Source organism: Kogia breviceps, chromosome 15 (genome assembly GCF_026419965.1).
Source record: "Kogia breviceps isolate mKogBre1 chromosome 15, mKogBre1 haplotype 1, whole genome shotgun sequence".
Taxonomy (NCBI): Eukaryota; Metazoa; Chordata; class Mammalia; order Artiodactyla; family Physeteridae; genus Kogia; species Kogia breviceps.
This window is the reverse complement of record NC_081324.1, coordinates 82354847-82372920: the sequence shown is the minus strand read 5'-3', so window position 1 is coordinate 82372920 and position 18074 is coordinate 82354847. Positions and strand designations below refer to the sequence as shown.

The 18074-nt window shown below is 52.8% G+C and overlaps 1 protein-coding gene across 1 annotated transcript; it reads right to left on the bottom strand.

Annotated features, from left to right (window-relative positions):
• Nucleotides 1-3747: 3747 nt before the first annotated feature.
• On the bottom strand, nt 3748-18074 carry LOC131742118 (calcium release-activated calcium channel protein 1). The gene is made up of 2 exons (XM_059039600.2): nt 17534-18074; nt 3748-4776 (listed from the first exon to the last, which is right to left on the bottom strand). Exons 1-2 carry the CDS (start codon nt 17834-17836, stop codon nt 4168-4170), a joined length of 912 nt encoding a protein of 303 aa, XP_058895583.1. The 5' UTR covers nt 17837-18074; the 3' UTR covers nt 3748-4167.

Here is an 18074-nt window from a genome sequence, read left to right as displayed (position 1 = left end):
CTTGGGGACGCCTTTATTCTTGGACCCCATCCCTGAGCACCCCAGAATAAAGGAGAGCCTGGCAGCGTGAGCCCGGGGCCTGTGGTGGGTGGCCGGGGTGCGAGGGAGCCTCAGGAGGGGTTTCAGGTCGAGAAGAGGGGTCCCCATGGGTTGCATGAATTTACCTTGGGGCAGAAAGGGGCGGTGCCTCCAGGTCTCTGATCTCTGAGATATTCCGAGAAGATAGAGCCTGCATCTGGTTACATTGGTCACTAAGATTTGGCATTAAAATGTGACCTGGCGGGCTTCCCTGGTGGCGCGGTGGTTGGGAGTCCGCCTGCCGATGCAGGGGACGCGGGTTCGTGCCCCGGTCCGGGAAGATCCCACATGCCGCAGTGCGGCTGGGCCCGTGAGCCATGGCCGCTGCGCCTGCGCGTCCGGAGCCTGTGCTCCGCAACGGGAGAGGCCACAACAGTGAGAGGCCCGCGTACCGCAAAAAAAAAAAAAAAAAAAGCGACCTGGCTTCTCAACCTAACACAGGGGCTCCCAACCTTGGGATCCTGTGGGAGATTTAAAAGCTAGGACTGTCCGGATCCCATGCCCAGAGATTCTCATCTGTCTGGGGTGAGGCCTGGGCCTTCAAAAAGCTCCCCAGCTGACTCTAATGTGCAGCTGGGGCAGAGAACCTCTGACTTACTGGCTTTGTGATCCTAAGTAAGTGACCTCAGTTGCCCCATCTGTAAAATGGGACTTCAGAGATCAGACAGAGGTGTTCTGAGGATTTGCTAGCAGATGTAAAAATAACAAATAACACGTATTAAGGTTAGTTGTAAAGCAGATTTCTGGGAAGGGCTTTGCATAATTCTAGACAACATTCCTGCAAGATAAGAGGAACTCTTACGTAATGGGTAGGAACAGGAGTTCTGCAGTGACTCCATGAGTGTGAATCCCAGCACTGACTTATTACCTGTGTGTTCTTGTGTACATCACCCAACCTCTCTGTTCTTCAAGCTTCCTCTCCTCTAATATGGGACAATAACAGTACTTACCACCAGGGGTTATTGTGGTTACTGGAAGAATGAAATAAGGTGTGGTTCTAACCCGAGGGAGGGTGGTTTTGTCCCCCTTCCTTCCTCGGGAACATCTGGCAAAGTCTGGAGACATTTTTGGTTGTCACGACTGGCAGGGAAGAATTCTACTGGCACCCAGTGGGTAGAGCTTGTGATCCTGCTAAACACGTTATGATATAAACACTCTACAGAAGAATGATTCAACCCGACTTCAACAGTGTAATACCATGAAATAACCCTGAAATACCTAAGCAAGTACCCGGCATATAGTAAAACGTTCACTGATACTGAAGTTCTCTCTGCCATCTAAATCCCAAGCAGGTGGCCCGACCCACGGCATCGTTCTCAGTCGGTACCTCTGAAGCCGGGAAGCTGAGCCTGGCTGCCTCTGGACGCATAACTAACCAGACACAGAGCCACTCAGTGCTAGGCCCAGCACTGACAGCTTTACACAAGTGCTCTCCCATGAGCCCTCAACAACCTATGAGGGGTCCTGCTATTATTCGTGTCACTTTAGAGGAGGAAACTGAGGTTCAGGGAGGCTCACAAGTCACCAAACTAGAAAGTGACTGTGCTTAAACTTAGGCCTGTCTGCTCTTAAGGTGAGAACAGTGGCAATGCGTATAGAAAACTACCATTTTTTCAGAAAAGGTAGGATGTGTACTTGTTTATGTATAAAATCTCTAGATGGGAACAAAATAAACTGGCAACAATGGTTGTCTCTGGGGAGAATTGGGAACCTGGGAACAGGGGAGGGACAGCAATTTTTCACTGCTGTGTTTGGAACCTAGAATGTATTATCTGTTCAAAACATAAAATTGAAATTAAAGACTGTCTTCTTAACTGTCCGTGTTTCCCTAAGTTGCCTGAGTCCGAGTACCTGAAGTGCTTGTGAAAAAGAGATTCCAAAGACACCCAGACCAACTTGAACTGGAATCTGCAGAAGAGCTTGGAAATCCACTTTTTACAAGCCAATCTGATGATTCTTGAGTTCAGGCAAGTTTAGCCCAGAAATTATTCCAGCAGGATCCCAGGTCTCTGCAGAAGCAGGGAGGTGTGTATCTTAGGGGAAGGATGGGAGATGCCTAGGTTTTCTCTGGGCAGCAGTGGCGATTTTTCACACAGGGTCACCTGCCCCACCCTACTCGGTCCCAGTCAGAGGGCCTTCTGGGGCAGGGGAGGGGTGGGTCCCGGTGTATGTGATTCAGGACGGAGACAAGAAGCTGCAATAGGATAAAGGAGGGGCCCCTCCCCGACTCAGCCCACCAAGCTGCTGTGGCACAGGAGGACAAAAGCTTAAGGCCACACTTTCCCACAACCAACTTTCACTTCAGCCAGAGCACTTTTGTTTTTATAAAACCACTTTCTGTATCAGGTTTATGGGAGAGAACGAGCTGTCAAACACAAAGGCCCTCTGGGGCCAGGTGAGTAACGTATGAAGCTGGGCTGGTATCAGACAATAGGGAGTGGTGGGGACTGCGGCAAATATATCTCCTGGGTAAGAGGTAGCTGCAACTTAGCTCCTGTTCATTGTTGCTCTGCAAGAAGGCAGGCCCAGTAATGCTGCTGCTGGATCTTCCGATTTCTTAAGCAAAGCCAGAATCAGTCTACGTAAGATTTTTTGAGTGTCTAGGCTCTGAGCCAGATTTCCAGGCTCGAAAACTTATCCTCTTTGGACATCAATCTTTGTCATCTGCAAAATGGAGAAAAAATTCCTCCCCAAATGCACAACCTGATCATACAGATGAGGAAATATCAGAGAAACAAGACAGAGGCAGCATTCTACAAAACCACTGGCTCAGACTCTTCAAAGATGTTGATGTTACACAGGACAAAGAAAGCCTGTCCCAAATAAAAGGTGACTCAAGAGACATGACAACTCAATGCAGTGCGTGATTCTGGATGGAAAAATCACTACAAGAAAGGACATGATTGGGACAAGAGGGAAACTGAAAACGAATGTTGTATTGGATAATAGTATCCCATCAATGTCAAATTTCCTGAACTTGATCATCGAATTGTGGTTATGTAGAGGAATGTCCTTGGTTTAAGGAAGATATCTGTAACTAATGCATATGGCTCAGGGGGAAAACATACTGTCATTCTCATTATTCACGGTTTCAGTATTTGCAAATTTGCCTACTTGCTGGGGTCACACGAGGTGACCCTCTGCCTTCTTTCAGCTCATGCTGTAAACAAGTATCCTTTTCAGTCTATTTCGTGCCATGTTTTTCACATTTTGGTGCTTTTTGTGGGTGATTTCGCTATTTAAAATGGTCCCCAAGGGTGACAGTGAAGTGCTGGCTAGTGTTCAGAGCACAGGAAGGCTGTGATGTGCCTTATGGAGAAAATATGTGTGCTATGTAAGTTTCAGTCACAAATGAGTGACAGCGCTGTTGTGATAGCAATAGCGTCGAAGTTCAGTGTTACAAGGCTGTGTATTGACTGGTTGACAAAAATGGTGTGACCAGAGGCTCGCAGGAACATAACCCCATATTTCTCTTAGGAGAAATACTCACTAATTCAGTGTTCTGTGACTACAGAGTTAAGAACTGACTGTATATATATTTCAGTTACTCTTCATGGAACTTTTGGGGGTAGGTTTGAAATTTCCCAAAATGTTGAAAAAGTTTTTTTTGTTTAGAGGCTCACCTATTGGGGCACCAGGAGAAATACCAGGCGGTCCAGACCCAACAAGTACAGACACAAGGGGAGGTGTCCCTTATGAGTATATTTCTGTGTTCGCACACGCACACACACGCACACAGTCGACACTGAATGGGGAGGGGGGTCAAGACGGAAAGGACAGGAGGCATCCAGGTGGCACTGGCACAGGGGAGGAGGAGGGACAAAGGGAGCTTTTGTCCCCTCTCTGGCTCCCACTGGTGGCTTCCGAACAGGAGGTGAACCTGGAGCTGGAAGAACAGGAAGTGCTTATTCTCTTAGAAGAAAGTTTCAAAGTGCAGTAATTTCTCTTTAAAAAAAGCCTCTTCCCTCCACTCCCTGCCCCCTGACAGAAGCCCAGCCCCCTACACAGGCTGTCCCTGAGGCTGGGCCAGGACAAGGTCGTGGGGAAGGGCGTAAGGCCAAAGCTCCGAAGTGCCCAGCCCAGGAGGGCTTAGGCGTAGTGGCTGCCGGGGGTCAGGGGGTGGTCCCCTCTGTGGTCCAGCTCGTCCTGCAGGCGGGCAAACTCGGCCAGCTCGTTGAGCTCCTGGAACTGCCGGTCCGTCTTATGGCTGACCAGTGAGCGGTAGAAGTGGACGGCAAAGACGATAAAGATCAGGCCGAAGGGGACCATAATGGTGGTGGAGGCGATGGCGGCGGCCTGGCCTGGGGTGATGCCGCCGGCGCTGCCGCTGACGTTGGCGGCCGCGCCGCTGGCCGGGGGCTTGCTGGTGGGCCGCGCCTGGCCCGGCTGTTTCTTGAGAGGCAAGAACTTGACCCAGCAGAGCAGCACGACCTCAGCCAGGAACAGCAGCGTGCCGATGACAGTGGAGAAGGCCCAGGCCAGCTCGATGTGGCGGTGCATGCGCTCGTGGGGCGACTCTTTGACCGAGTTGAGGTTGTGCACGTTGCTCACCGCCTCGATGTTGGGCAGGATGCAGGTGCTGATCATGAGCGCGAACAGGTGCACGGCCACCAGCACCGTGGTGCAGGCGCTGAAGGCGATGAGCAGCCCTGGCGGGTAGTCGTGGTCAGCGTCCAGCTGCACCTCCACCATCGCCACCTGGGGTCGGGGGGAGGAAGAGGTGCGCTAAGTGGCCGGGCAGTCATGGTCATGGCTCAGAAGCTCTCCTCCCATCAAGCTCTGGGACCCTGGGTAAGTCACTGAGGCTCTCTGAGCCTCAGTGTCCATATCTGTGCAATGGGGATAATGAGACTCACCCACTTCGGGTTGAGAAGTGGCAGAAAGTACTGGTAGAGGGCGCAAGGCTTGGAGCCCGGGCCGCCTGGATTTGGAGCCCGGTTCGGCCACTCACGAGCTACGTGTCCTTGGGAAAGTCACTGAACCTCTCTGTGCCTCAACTCTCTTATTTGTAAAGTAGGGATATCCTGATCAGTTCATAGGATTATCTTAACAATTAAATGAGAGCTCCCGGTAGATGGCAAACACCTCCCAAATAGTAATCATCCCAAATGGTTAAAATGGTAAGTTTTATGTCAATTTCACTATGACAAAAAAAGTTCACATGAATGAACAAAGGATCTGTCTCTGTTGGCACCACACTCCCAATTCCCAAGCAGAGATTTCTTTTTGAAAATTATTCTATTTTTTAAAATAAATTTATTTAATTTATTTATTTTTGGCTGCGTTGGGTCTTCGTTGCTGCGCACAGGCTTCCTCTAGTTGCAGCGGGCGGGGGCTACTCTTCACTGTGGTGCGTGGGCTTCTCATTGCAGTGGCTTCTCTCGTGGCCGAGCACGGGCTCTAGGCACGCGGGCTTCGGTAGTTGCAGCACGCGGGCTCAGTAGTTGTGGCGCACGGGCTTAGTCCCTCTGCGGCATGTGGAATCTCCCCGGACCAGGGCTCGAACCCGTGTCCCCTGCATTGGCAGGCGGATTCTTAACCACTGCGCCACCAGGGAAGTCCCAAGCAGTTTCCTTACGCCCTGCTCTGGGGACAAGGAGAGGGGTGGGTGAAGGGGTGAAGGGATGAAGGGCCTCCCAGGTCATGCCCAGGCCCTTTCTGAGAACACAGTGCACCAACCAAGAAGGAATTAAGAGCGGCTTCCCGGAAGAGATGGGCTCTGGCTGGGTGCTGTGGTGCAGTCGGCAAGCCCCAGGGCCATCTCCTCCTCCAGCCCCAGCGCTGGGCTCAGGGCCCCGGGGCGGATGCACTAGCTGCTCCCCAGTTCCTGGAGACCTGTGGATCCGGGGTCACCAGGGGCATGCTCCAGGCCCGCCACCCACCTCCTCTCACCTGGGCCTTGCAAATCACCCCCATGTGAAGGAGCCAGCTCATCAGATATGGGCCGGGAGAAGCGGGTAGTGGGCACCCTGCCAGGGTCTGCCTGCCGAGGCTGGAGGGAGCGGGGAAGCAAGTGCCAATGGCAACACCATTAAGGAGAATGACCCTTCATAAAGGGTTCGCTGTGTGTGCCAGGCTCAGAAGGGGGAGGCCTGATGCTGAAATGTACCCACAAGCCCCACAGCTGCCCCGACCCCTCCTTACTCCAGGGGAGGGGTTGGGCTCCTTCCTTCCCAGCTTTCTTGTTTGTAATGCCTGGTCCTGTTTGCTTTCATTTCTTGTACCTCCACAGCCTTCCTAGGCCTGGAAAGGCAGTGTAGGGCAGTGGCTAGGAGCACGGGCTCTGGAGCCAGGCTGCCTGCTTTGAGCCCTGACTGCTCTGCCCTTTATTAGGCTGTGAGGCTCTGGCAAGTTCCTTCAAATTTCTGCGCCTAAGTTTCCTTATCTGTAAAACACAGACTATTGGGGGACTTCCCTGGGGGTCCAGGGGGTAAGACTCTGCACTCCCAATGCAGGGGGCCCAGGTCCGATCCCTGGTCAGGGCACTAGATCCCACGTGCTGCAACTAAGACCCGGAGCAGCCAAAGTTAATCAATTAATTAATTAATAATTTAAAAATAGAGAATTGGGGGAACTCCCTGGCAGTCCAGTGGTTAGGACTAGGTGCTTTCACTGCCGGGGCCCAGGTTCAATCCCTAGTCGGGGAACTAAGATCCCACAAGTTGTGAGGTGTGGCCAAAAAAAAAAAAAAAAGACTGGTACATAACTCAAAGAGTTGTGAGGACTGAGTTAATCCCACATTAAATACTTAAGTGAAGTGCCTGGCACAGAGTAAACCCTCAATAAAAGAGGCTTTACTATTATTATTGTTATACAGTTTAAAAACCTCACCCTCAAACCCAGTGTCTCTAGATGAAACCCTCTGGGTTTCTATCCTCCTGTCTGGCCTGAGAACACCAAAGCCAAATTGGCAGCCCTGGGTTTTGGCTCCAGAAACACCCCTACTTCCCTGGGTGACCTTGGTCAAGACCTTCCCTGTTGTCTCTGAAAAAGGAGGTATGTGGCAAAATTAAGGTCACCGTCTAGAGCTGATTCGGGGTTGGACACTTTGAGAATTTGGTGAAAGTATTGGATACTCCTTAAGACAGCCAGGTATATACAGTCATATGACTTTGCAGACAATTTCAACAGGAGTCACAGACTTTTGTCTTAGAATTCCCACAACTGATGACTGTATAAACTTTTCATCCCAGGAGTTTGTAAGATGTTTCAAGCCCATATAAATCTGGTGCAGTGCCATGAGCATTTTGACCATTTTTAGGATCACTCACTGGTGGCCCAAGGCCAATGCTGAGATTGCTTATTAGCACATGCAGGTGAGAGATGCAGGGCATCAGGCCAGGCCACCAGGGCACGGCAGGTTAAGGGCCGCACCCCGGGCTCCCTGGTCTCTGTCCTCAGGCCTGACCACACTGGAAAAGGGGGGCACCTCCGGCAGGGCGTACCTCCTGCCACGTCCCCACCCCCAGCACTTCCTTTTCCTGTTTTGGCCTGCTGGCCCGGAACCTGAAACCGGAGAAGGGAGCAGCAGGAGAGTCTGTTGCTTGGCGGCCTCAGGTCCCCTGGCTACTGATTCACTCACATGAAATGTCCGGACCCATTAGGTGCATCAGGCCCTGAGCCGGGTGCTGGGGGCCTATACGGCGGCAGGGGGAACGACACACGTGTATACAGGTAACCAATCTGTTCCCTTAAGCCTGGTATATCCCTACCTCGACAGAGCCATGAAGAGTGAACTGGCTCCTCCACTTACAAAGCTGGTAACCTCTCTGTGCCACAGGTTCTACATCTATAAAATAGGGGCTGTTGCGAGGATTCAACAGATTACTGAATACAAAGCCCTTAGCACAAGACCTGGCAACACTATGATTTTTTACAAATGAGGAAACCGAGGCTCTGTGCAAAGGGGGTAATAGCATTTTCCTCACACCTGCTACTACAGACCGAATGTCTGTAAACCCTCTAAATTCATATTTTATTTTTTTAAATTTTTTTTTGCGGTACGCGGGCCTCTCACTGTTGTGGCCTCTCCCGTTGCGGAGCGCAGGCTCCGGACGCGCAGGCTCAGCGGCCACGGCTCATGGGCCCAGCGGCTCTACGGCACGTGGGATCTTCCCGGACCGGGGCACGAACCCGCGTCCCCTGCATCGGCAGGCGGACTCTCGACCACTGCGCCACCAGGGAAGCCCTAAATTCATATCTTAAATCCTAACCCCCAAGGTGATGGTGTGAGGAGGTAGGGCCTTTGGGGGTGACTATGTCATGGGGGCGGTGCCCTAGTGCCCTTACAGGACAGTCGCCCCCAGCAGAGGCCCCCTCACCACTCCTGCCAGGTGAGGACAGTAGTCAGTGTCTATGAACCCCGAAGCCAGCCCCTCACCAGACACTGAATCTGCTGGCACCTTGACCTTGGACTTCTAGTCTCCAGAACTGTGAGAAATAAACACATCTGTTGTTTAGAAGCCACCCAGTTTGTGGTATTCTGTTTTGACAGCCCAGGCAGACTAAAACAATCACTGAGGGGGTTAAATGAGGTCTTGACAAGGGTTTAACAAAGGGCCGGCCCCCCGAAGGTACTCAATAAATCTTAGTTAAAAAAGAAAAACGCGGGGCTTAAAGTGGAAGACAAACAGCCCCCAGCATGCCCTCCGCCGAGGCTGGTGACAGCTGACCCCACGGGCCCGGGTTCCGCTCCCTGGGGAGGGGGAGGGGCTCAGACCCCCACTCTGGGCCTGGCCTGCTCCAGCGCCAAACCCTGGGCACAAGGAGAACGTGTGCCCCACGGCACAGCTGGCCAGATGGCCACCTTGGCAGGACAGAGACCACCCTGCCGGACCCCCAGGCTCCAGAGCCGTACACACAGCTGTTGGGACACACCTGGCTTGGGGACAGCAGAATTTCCCCCAAGGTCTCGGGCTGGTGGGGAGCCTGTGACGCTGGGCCTTCTGAGGACGAGGAAGGGGCCTTGCCGTGCTCCGGAAGAAGCCCCATCGTCCTCGCCGGACCCTACGGTTCCTGGAACGTGGAGCACGCTGGCGGGCTGTGTGTACAGCTCCCACAGTGGGGGCCAAGCTCAGTGTCCAGGGGCTGCGTGAACAAATGCCTGGCACGAGTCATGGCTCCTGATGAACACTGTTCACAGGAGCCGTGAAACGACTGCTTTTTTCAGAATGTGCCCCACTCAGGATATCTCCCCAAGGGCAGGGAGGGTAAAGCCGGCGGGGCGGGGCGGGGTGGGGGGGCTCTCGGAATCTGGCAGGCGACTCCCAGGGCCCCAGCTGAGTCCCAGAGAGATCAGATCAGATTGCAAGCAGCTTCGCAAGGTAAATATAGCCAGAGTGCTGGGCCGTTAACCTAAAATAAACAGCTCCCAGCCAGCCACAGGCCTGCTTAAACTTGGCCATATGGGTCCCAAAGGGTGAGGAAGGGCGAGAGATGGCCAGCCCCACCTCACTCTGGCCCGCGGACCTCTAACACCACCATCCCGCCACGGGGACACCAAACCTCACGCGCGAGCCAAGTGGAGGCTCCTGAGAAGGGTAGGGCCCGGCTGGCCTTGCTGGGTGTCTGCCCACCACGCCCGGATGCCGACCACCCTTGTCACTCCTGTTGGGCTCCGCGGAGACCCTTGCCACCCGGCGCCGAGGCCAGGCCCTTCCAAGGCAGCCTTCCCATGCCTGGCCTGACCCGGGCGCCCAACAGCTGGAAGACACAACTATCCTTTCCCAAGCCTGGGCTTCTCCTGTTCACTGGGGCCGCCAAGCCACAGTCAGCCGGGGTCACCCAGCGCTGCCTGAGCCTGCTGGCCTCCCCTCCGATGCAAACTATCTATTCAGAGAGGATTGAGGGCTCATCCAGTAATTTACAAACTCTTTCGACCACCATAGACCAGTATTCCAAACCTTTCCATAAATAGACACATACCCATTTATAACAGAAACAAGTTTCCCCAAACAATAATTATCCTTAAAGCATGCTAATCCAGGCTCCTCTCACAACACGTGATGCACGCTGCTGCTTTCTATTTCATTCCACTCTTATTCCAAAAAAAAAAAAAAAAAAGAACACACAAAACGTCTGCTGGTTGCGACTCACTCAATGTCACAAGCCACTAACAGGTTTGAACCTGCAGGATGGGGGGAGGGGGTAGAGAACAGGCCTAGCCTTTCTCTTCCTCTGGCTAACTTTGACGCCCTCAGGTTTTTACCTTCCAAGTCACCCCTGTCCCATGGCCTCCCAGGTGAGGACGGGGCCATTCATTCGTTCACGGACTTTTTTTTTTTTTTTTTTTTAAGCTGCGCTGTGCGGCTTAAGGGATCTTAGTTCCTCAACCAGGGATTGAACCCGTGCCCTCAGGAGTGAAAGTGCGAAGTCATAGCCACTGGACCGCCAGAGAATTCCCCTCACGGACAACTTTCATTGAGAACTTACTATGTGCCTTAAGGATCTTGAGAACTTACTATGTGCCGTAAGGATCTCGTGGCTCCACTGGAGAAAAAGCAGGAAGACAGCAGAATCCCTGCTCCAGGGAGGATGACAGTTAGTGAACGTTTAGGCAAGTGTTTTCAGAGGGTGTTAAGTGTCCCTCCACCAACGCTCCTCCACTGCTGCACTTGCCAAACACGTTCTGAAGATGTAATGACACGTCTGGTTTCCTCCACTCTACTTCTCTGTTTCTCCAGCTTCCAACACTGGGCCTTGGACCTCTAGGGGCCTCAGTAAACGAACATTAAAGGCAAGACTTGACCTTCGGGTATTTCAGCCCAGGGTTTCTAAAGTGTCCAAAGACAATCCTATGTAATCCACTGGAAACCCTAAGAACTCTCATGACATTCCTTTTTCAGCTCATCCTTTCAACTTTTCAATGTTGTATTTTTACGTACTTTTGTTGTGGTTGTTTTGATTTGTCTTTATGTACTTTCTTTTTTAAAAATTTCTGGCCTCACAGCTTGTGGGATCTTAGTTCCCCAACCAAGGATTGAACCCGTGCCCCTGCAGTGGAAGTGTGGAGTCTTAACCACTGGACCTCCAGGGAAGTCCCCTATGTACCTTTTAATACTCATGTGTTATTAGCACACATAGCATTCATTACCATACATATATGTATACATACACACGTAGTGTGCATACATATATATACATATACACATAGCGTGCATACACATGTATACAAATACTGAGCCTAGTATTGACAATATTTTGAGCGGGGTGTGCGCTCAAAAAGTTTGGAGGCCACTTAAATCAGGGGTTGCCAAACTGGCTTCAGTGTACTTCTTTGCAAATAAAGTTTTACTGGCACGCAGTCACGCCCACTCATTTATCCAAGGTCTGTGGCTGCTTTCGAGCTAAAATAGCAGAACTGAGTACAGGTTTCCCCCTATAATGTACCTCTGAAACCTTCTGTAAGGTGAAATGGCCTAAAGGGATGGAGCAATTACCTTAGGAGAGACATCTTGCTAACAGATGCACAAATAAACCGACATTAAAGCACAGATGCTCAAAGACACAGCTCAAAGCTCTGGTGACTTGATGCCGAGATGCTGAGTGCGGTTCCCGGGAAAGGAGTTTAGTGGTGCCAGTTTCACCCCTCGGGGTGTGTGCTGCCTCTATAATGGCTCACTGCAAACCAGATGCTGCGTGCTATTTTCGCTTTTTACCTTTTTTTGGTAAAAGTAAAAATTCTCTTTGGGTTTCTTTCAGGTTAGTGAAAGCAGGTACTAACGTAGGTCTTTCGTAAAAGCGAGGTGGCGTAAAGCGAACTTTCGAAAAGTAGGGGACACCTGTAGTTATCACTGAGACTGTGTGCCCTGCAAAGCTGAAAATATTTACTTTATAGAAAAAGCTGGTCCGTTCCTGAGTTAGACCAATGCTCCCGAAGAGGGCTGTCAAACCACAGTCCCAGAACATTCTCCTCTGAAGAGTCTGTGGTTCCAGCCGTTTTTTTTTTTTTTTGGCCACACTGCACAGCTTGCAGGATCTTAGTTCCTCGACCAGGGATTGAACCCATGCCTTTGGCAGTGAAAGCATGGAGTCCTAACCACTGTACTGCCAGGGAATTCCCGTGGTTCTATCAGCTTAAGGCATCCCTTCTGGGAGGCATATTCAAGGCCTCCCAGAAGTTCCACCAGAGAGAAACTTGCTCTTGTTTAAACTTTCTCAGTTTCATTTCTCCAGGGATTCGCCTTCCCAACATTGATTACCACAGTGCCACCTTGGGAAGCCCTAGAGCTCTCCTTCATCAGCCCTGGACCCAGCAGAAATCAGCAGAGCTCAACACAGACCCTGGCTGAAAATTCCAGACACGTGCCACAGGCACTTGTGAAGTTTTCCAAAAGGCTTCTCAGCTAGGCAGGGAGTGCCTTTCCCTTGGGGCATTCAGCAAAATTCCATTTGTACACGGCCCAGAGTGCAGAACTGCACATCTTCAAAGACCCAGTTTTCAACTAACAACAAGGGACGCGGTGAGAGGGTGGTTGAGTAGAAAAGACTCCAAGTCAGACGGATCGGGGCTTGAAATCTACTAGCTGGGTGATCAGAATCTCTGTAAGCCTCTGCGGAGGCGACAGTACATATGTTTAAGAGCTGTTCTGAGGATTAAGTAAGAATGAAAGAAAAGGGTCCAGGCTCTTGCCTGGTGTTCAGTAAATAGTAACATCTTCAACATTATTCAAGAATTCATCATGGAACTCCTCTTCTCCAAAACCTTCCATGGCTCCCCACTGCCAATACAAGAGTTCAAACGTCCCAAACAGCAGGTCAAGGCCTTGCACCATCTACTCTGGCTAGATTCATCTTCCTCTACTATCCCCAACACACTCTCAACTCCAGCCACATCATACTCTCTGCCGTTTCCTGGAGAGCCTATAATTCTTCGCCTTAGTAACTTTGCTCCTAGTACTTCCTCTGATAGAGGGTTCTTCCCCAAGCCCTAACTCTACCACCCTCAAGGCTTAGCTGGAATCACATTCTTCTAAACCAGTTAACCCTTATAAAAGAAGCCCTGGGAATTCCCTGGTGGTCCAGTGGTTAAGTTTCAGTGCTTTCACTGTCGTGGGCCCGGATGCAATTTCTGGTGGGGGAACGAGGATCCCACATGCCGCAGCATGGCCAAAAAAAAAAAAAAAGCAGTCCCCAACCTATGGGAACAAGGGTGAGAGAGTTTCCGTCGTACCTGGGCCAGGTACATTAAAGTGCTTTGCAAATACAAATGAATCCTCACACCAAGCCTATGAGGTTGGTATTACTATTACCCCCATTTTACAGAAGAAGAAGCTGAGGCCCAGAGACATTAAGCAACTTCCCCAGGATCTCACAGTTATAAGTGGTAGAGCTGGGATTTGAACCCAAGCTGTCTGGCTCCAGAGTCCCTGTTCTTACTCTGCTCTACAATACGCGAACCTCCCAGCTCTGTCCCACCACTCTCTCTGGTGCTTCCTCTCCCGTAGCAGTGGGGCCACACCACGGTCACAGGGCCCAGCAGCTTACCAGCCAGCTAACCTCAGACAAGTCATTCACTGGGGAACCACACCTACTCTCACTCCCCAGGCTGTGAAGATCACAAGAGATAGTACAAGGAGCATACTTAGTACAACCTCTAGCCTGTTCCAGGAGCCCAACCAACAATGGCAATGGGGCTTCCCTGGTGGCGCAGTGGTTAAGAATCCACCTGCCAATGCAGGGGACAGGGGTTCGAACCCTGGTCCGGGAAGATCCCACATGCCGTGGAGCAACTAAGCCCGTGCACCACAACTACTGAGCCTGCGCTCTAGAGCCCAAGAGCCACAGCTATTGAGCCCACGTGCCACAACTACTGCAGCCCACGTGCCTAGAGCCCGTGGTCTGCAAGAAGAGAAGCCAAAGCAATGAGAAGCCCGCGCACTGCAATGAAGAGTAGCCCCCGCTCGCTGCAACTAGAGAAAAGCCCGCGCACAGCAACGAAGACCCAATGCAGCCAAAAATTAAAAAATAAAATAAAATAAAGAATCTGCCTTCCAAAGCAGGGGACGGGGGTTTGATCCCTGGTTGGGGAACTAAGATCCCACATTCCCACATGCCGTGGGGCAACTAAGCCCACACACCGAAACTACCGAGCACGCGGGCCACAACTAGAGAGAAGCCCGCGCGCCGCAGTGGAGGATCCCACGAACCGCAACTAAGACCCGATGCAGCAAAAATAAAATAAATAAATAAATCTTTAAAAAAAAAAAAAAAGGTAACGGGCACCCTAAGGAGTAATTTGTTACTCATCTCCATGCCCCCTGAACTCAGAACGTGTCACAGGGGCTCAATAATGTCTTATGATTTGAGCCCTTCCTTCCAACTCATTTTCAGAGAAATTCCAGGCAGCTTCTGAACCCGCTCTGGAACCTGGGAACAAAAGGGTGCTGGCAGGTGGAGAACTTGAGGAGGCAGATAATCCAAAAATAATTGATCGCAGGTCACAGAAAGCATTTTGTCTGCCCTTCCCAATTATCTCCTGCTTAGGCTAACGTTACAGGCTGCCCTCCCCAGCACACCACGATTGCTACGTGTGCTCACCACGGCCCCAAGGGGACAGGGTCAGGCCGAGGCTGGCTGCCTCTTGCTGAGAGCTAAACTGAGGCACAGGTGGCCCGAGTCATGGCGCCCTCGGCTCAAGGAGCACTTGCACGCTGCTGACCATGTGCTACATCCGGGGCCCCTGGTTTTAAGAGTCTGGATGCTGAGCCCAGACAAGGCCTGCTGTTTCTGGAAATGCCATCAGGAATGGGAATCTTATCTGCAGGCTAGAGAGGGTCCAGCTAAGGTGTACGTCATCAGATCCTGATAATTCCTCAATCCTTCGTGGGCCCAGTCGGACCTTGCATGCAAGGCCATGGGAGAACAGGATATGTGCCTCCTTTGCACACATGAGAAAACTGGCCCCGAAGCCGCTGTCTGAGGTCCCATGGCCTATCTCCCCAGCGCCTCAGGGCACCTGGCCAGGCCCTTCCACCCATGAAAGGGGAGTCTCTCCATCCCCTCCAGGCTCTTGGGAGACCCTCCCTCAATCTCACCTTGTGCACGGGTGAGTCTGGCATCCTTACCAACTCTCGCACCCTTGGAAATCAAAGGTCACGTCATGTCACTTCTTCTGGTTTTCCAGGTCTCTAGGAAGGAAGCCCTCTGGGGGCAGGAAGTTGCTTGTGCTGACTCACAGGCCACGGGAGAATAGTCCAGGAAACCTGCTCACCCTACTTTCCATGGCGCTTGGCTGCGTGGCACCCCTTCCTCTCCAAGTATCCTTCACGAAGCTGGGTGTCGTTGGTGGGAGCGGTACGCGGGCAGACCCGCCCTGCCGAGCACCCGCTCTCCACCCTAACGACATCTCGCCCACTCACTTCCAGACTCATGGCAAACGCAGTCACTCTCTTGTAACCGTTTCTCCAGAACAGAAGCTGTCATGGGGTTTAGCCTTCCCTGCTGGCAGAATTTGGCGGATTTCATCAGTGGAGCCAGGAAGCCTCCTCCACCCCGACTGCGTAAAATAAAGGTCCCCAGGAAACAGCCTGGGTGAGTTCAAGGCCCACCAAGTGCCGCTGGCCACCCCTGCTGCCTGACTTCCCACACTGTTTTTAGCAAGAGGAAGAAGGAGGTGACATCTGATTAGAAGGCCTGGCTTCTAAAAGACGATTCAAGAAGGCAGGAAAGTTTCACCCATCAGCTCCTTACTTCTCCTGGCGTGGGAAGGGGCCTGGGCAGGTGTGAATTTATGACCACAAGAAAGAGGAATAGGCATCCCGCCATCTGAAACCCAGAGAGCTGCTATGAAGAGCCAACACCCATTGGTGTCACTCCCTCCCCCCTAACTGTAACATTTTATTTTGCTTAAGAGAAGTTTTCCTGCTCTATTTCTTGTTCCCTACAAGGCCTGGTCCTAACAGGTCCCTGGCAGGACATGGCTCAAAGCTCCACACACCACAAATGGCACAAGTGTCCAAGAGAGTTCTGGATGTCAGACGTCCTGGGTTCAAATCCCGCTCCAGCAGGTGAGCTGTGTGGCCACGGGAAAGTCCCATGACAAAACTACCTCAATGGGTGGTCGAGGACTTAGTGCATAAGTTAGGGAACCTACACAGTGCCAAGCACCTAGTGGGTGCTTGGTTAAGTGTCAGCTATTCCTAGGATTTGGGGCTGATAGAACAGCATCCCTTCATATAGACCTAAATTAAAAGATAGAGTGACACTTCTTACAAACACACACATTCTCTCCTCCCCTCTCAAAGGCTTCCTCGATTAAATTCTTAAAGTCAGAGAAACTTGAGTAGCAGCCTTCCTTCACCAATTCAGAAACCGAGGCCCACGCAGGGATTAATCTGAGGGCACACAGGCAGCAAGTGGCAGAGCCCGGAGAGCTCTTCCCCAACCTCAATCACCTGGCCTTTCCACCGTGGCCCCAGGGTGCCCTGGGACGGCTAAGGGCTTCTAAAGAGTTCTTGCTCCCGTGCATCGCATCGCCCACTAGTTTGAGGAGCACAGGGAGAGTGCCAGACACGCTCCCTTCCCAAGAAAACACGGAGGGTGCAGCCACTTCCTCCCTCAAGGCCAGGAGCTTACCGCACTCACTGGTGAGGCAAGGGTGCTCTGGGCTAAAAACCTTTGGGGAGGAGGAGCAGACCCCATTCATGCAGGCTGAGGTCACCGAAAGTGATAATCGGGACTTGTTCTGTAGCTCCCTGCCCCGGGAGACTCCAAGATGCCCAGCATGAAGGAATCCTCGGGGCCACTTCTCAGCCCAACTTGCAGCCTCACCTACCCCACTCCCCAGAGGCTGGTTCTCACTCCGACCCAGCCCGAATGGGGAGCGGAAACTAAGCCCATCGGCTACATCAAGAGCCCATTCAACGGGAACATGTCCCATGGTCCTCCCCCACACCCAGCGACTCTGGCAAGTTTCTGGAGAAGACACTGAGGTGGCGAGCGGTTGTCAAACCCCCAGGCTGAGGCCTCGGAAAATGCCATAGGAGACAGGATGTCGGGAAATCCCCTCTACCAGGTAATAAAAGAACCTGGCCCCAAGTGTGGGGGAACTAGGAAGACGGCTCAGGGGTCCTTGACCTCCCAACCTCCTGATACCTGCTTCCAAAGAGATCAGACCACGTTATGTCTTTCCTTTCCCCCTGAACGTATGTGGGAATGTCTTCTTACAGATCTACGTCGAGGATGCTGCTGTTTCTCCCTCCTTGCTGCATCAAGCTTGCCCATCTGAAAGTATCTGAGGCCCCCCCAGTCTCCCACACCGGGTGTCATGTGTCGCCCACCTCTCATGTCCAGCACCTCTAGACGCCTCCAGCGTCCACGACAGCTTTCTCCCAGCTCTTCCCTTCACCCCCAGCCCGCCTGGCCCGCCCAGCCAGCTCCCCTGTGGGCCCCGTCAGAGCTGCGGGCGACAGTGGCCAGACCTGAAAGGGGGCAGGGCAGGGCGGCCCGAGCTCACCATGGCGAAGCCGGAGAGCAGAGCCGAGGTCCGGCTGGAGGCTTTGAGCTTGGCGCGGCTCAAGTAGAGCTTGCGCCAGGACAGCGCCTGCATCGAGTGCTCGTTTAGGCTCATCACCTCCGAGTAACTCTGGCCGATCCAGTCCGGGTAGGTCACGGCGGGCGGCGGGGGCGACGGCGACCCCGGGGGCTCCCCGTCCCCGCTGCGGCGGCGGCTCCGGCGGCTGCCGCTGGTGGTGTTGCCGCAGCTGAGGGGAAGCTCGGGGCTGTTGCTGCTCGGGGGCGGGGCAGGCTCCGGATGCATGGAGCACGCTGAAAAGGCGCGGGCCGGCCCAGGCGCCTGCGAAGGCAACGGCCCCCACCCCCGCCGCACCTCCGCCTCCGCCTCCGCCTGAGGCAGCCGCCGCCTGGCCCGCTGCGCGGGTCCGGCCTGACCCGGCCGGCCGCTGAAGACTAGGAGGTCGAGGAAGCAACTACAGCACAAGCTCGCAGGCCCGCCACGCCGCTAGCAAAAGCCCAGGGCTGCAGAGACTAGAGCCTGC

What these genes read in the sequence shown, in the direction of transcription:
- LOC131742118 (XM_059039600.2), bottom strand. Translation starts at nt 17,836, where the DNA reads ATGCATCCGGAGCCTGCCCCGCCCCCGAGCAGCAACAGCCCCGAGCTT. An exon ending in TGCTCTCCGGCTTCGCCATG is followed by an intron (nt 4,777 to 17,533) that starts GTGAGCTCGGGC and finishes CCCCGACCCCAG; the next exon opens with GTGGCGATGGTGGAGGTGCA.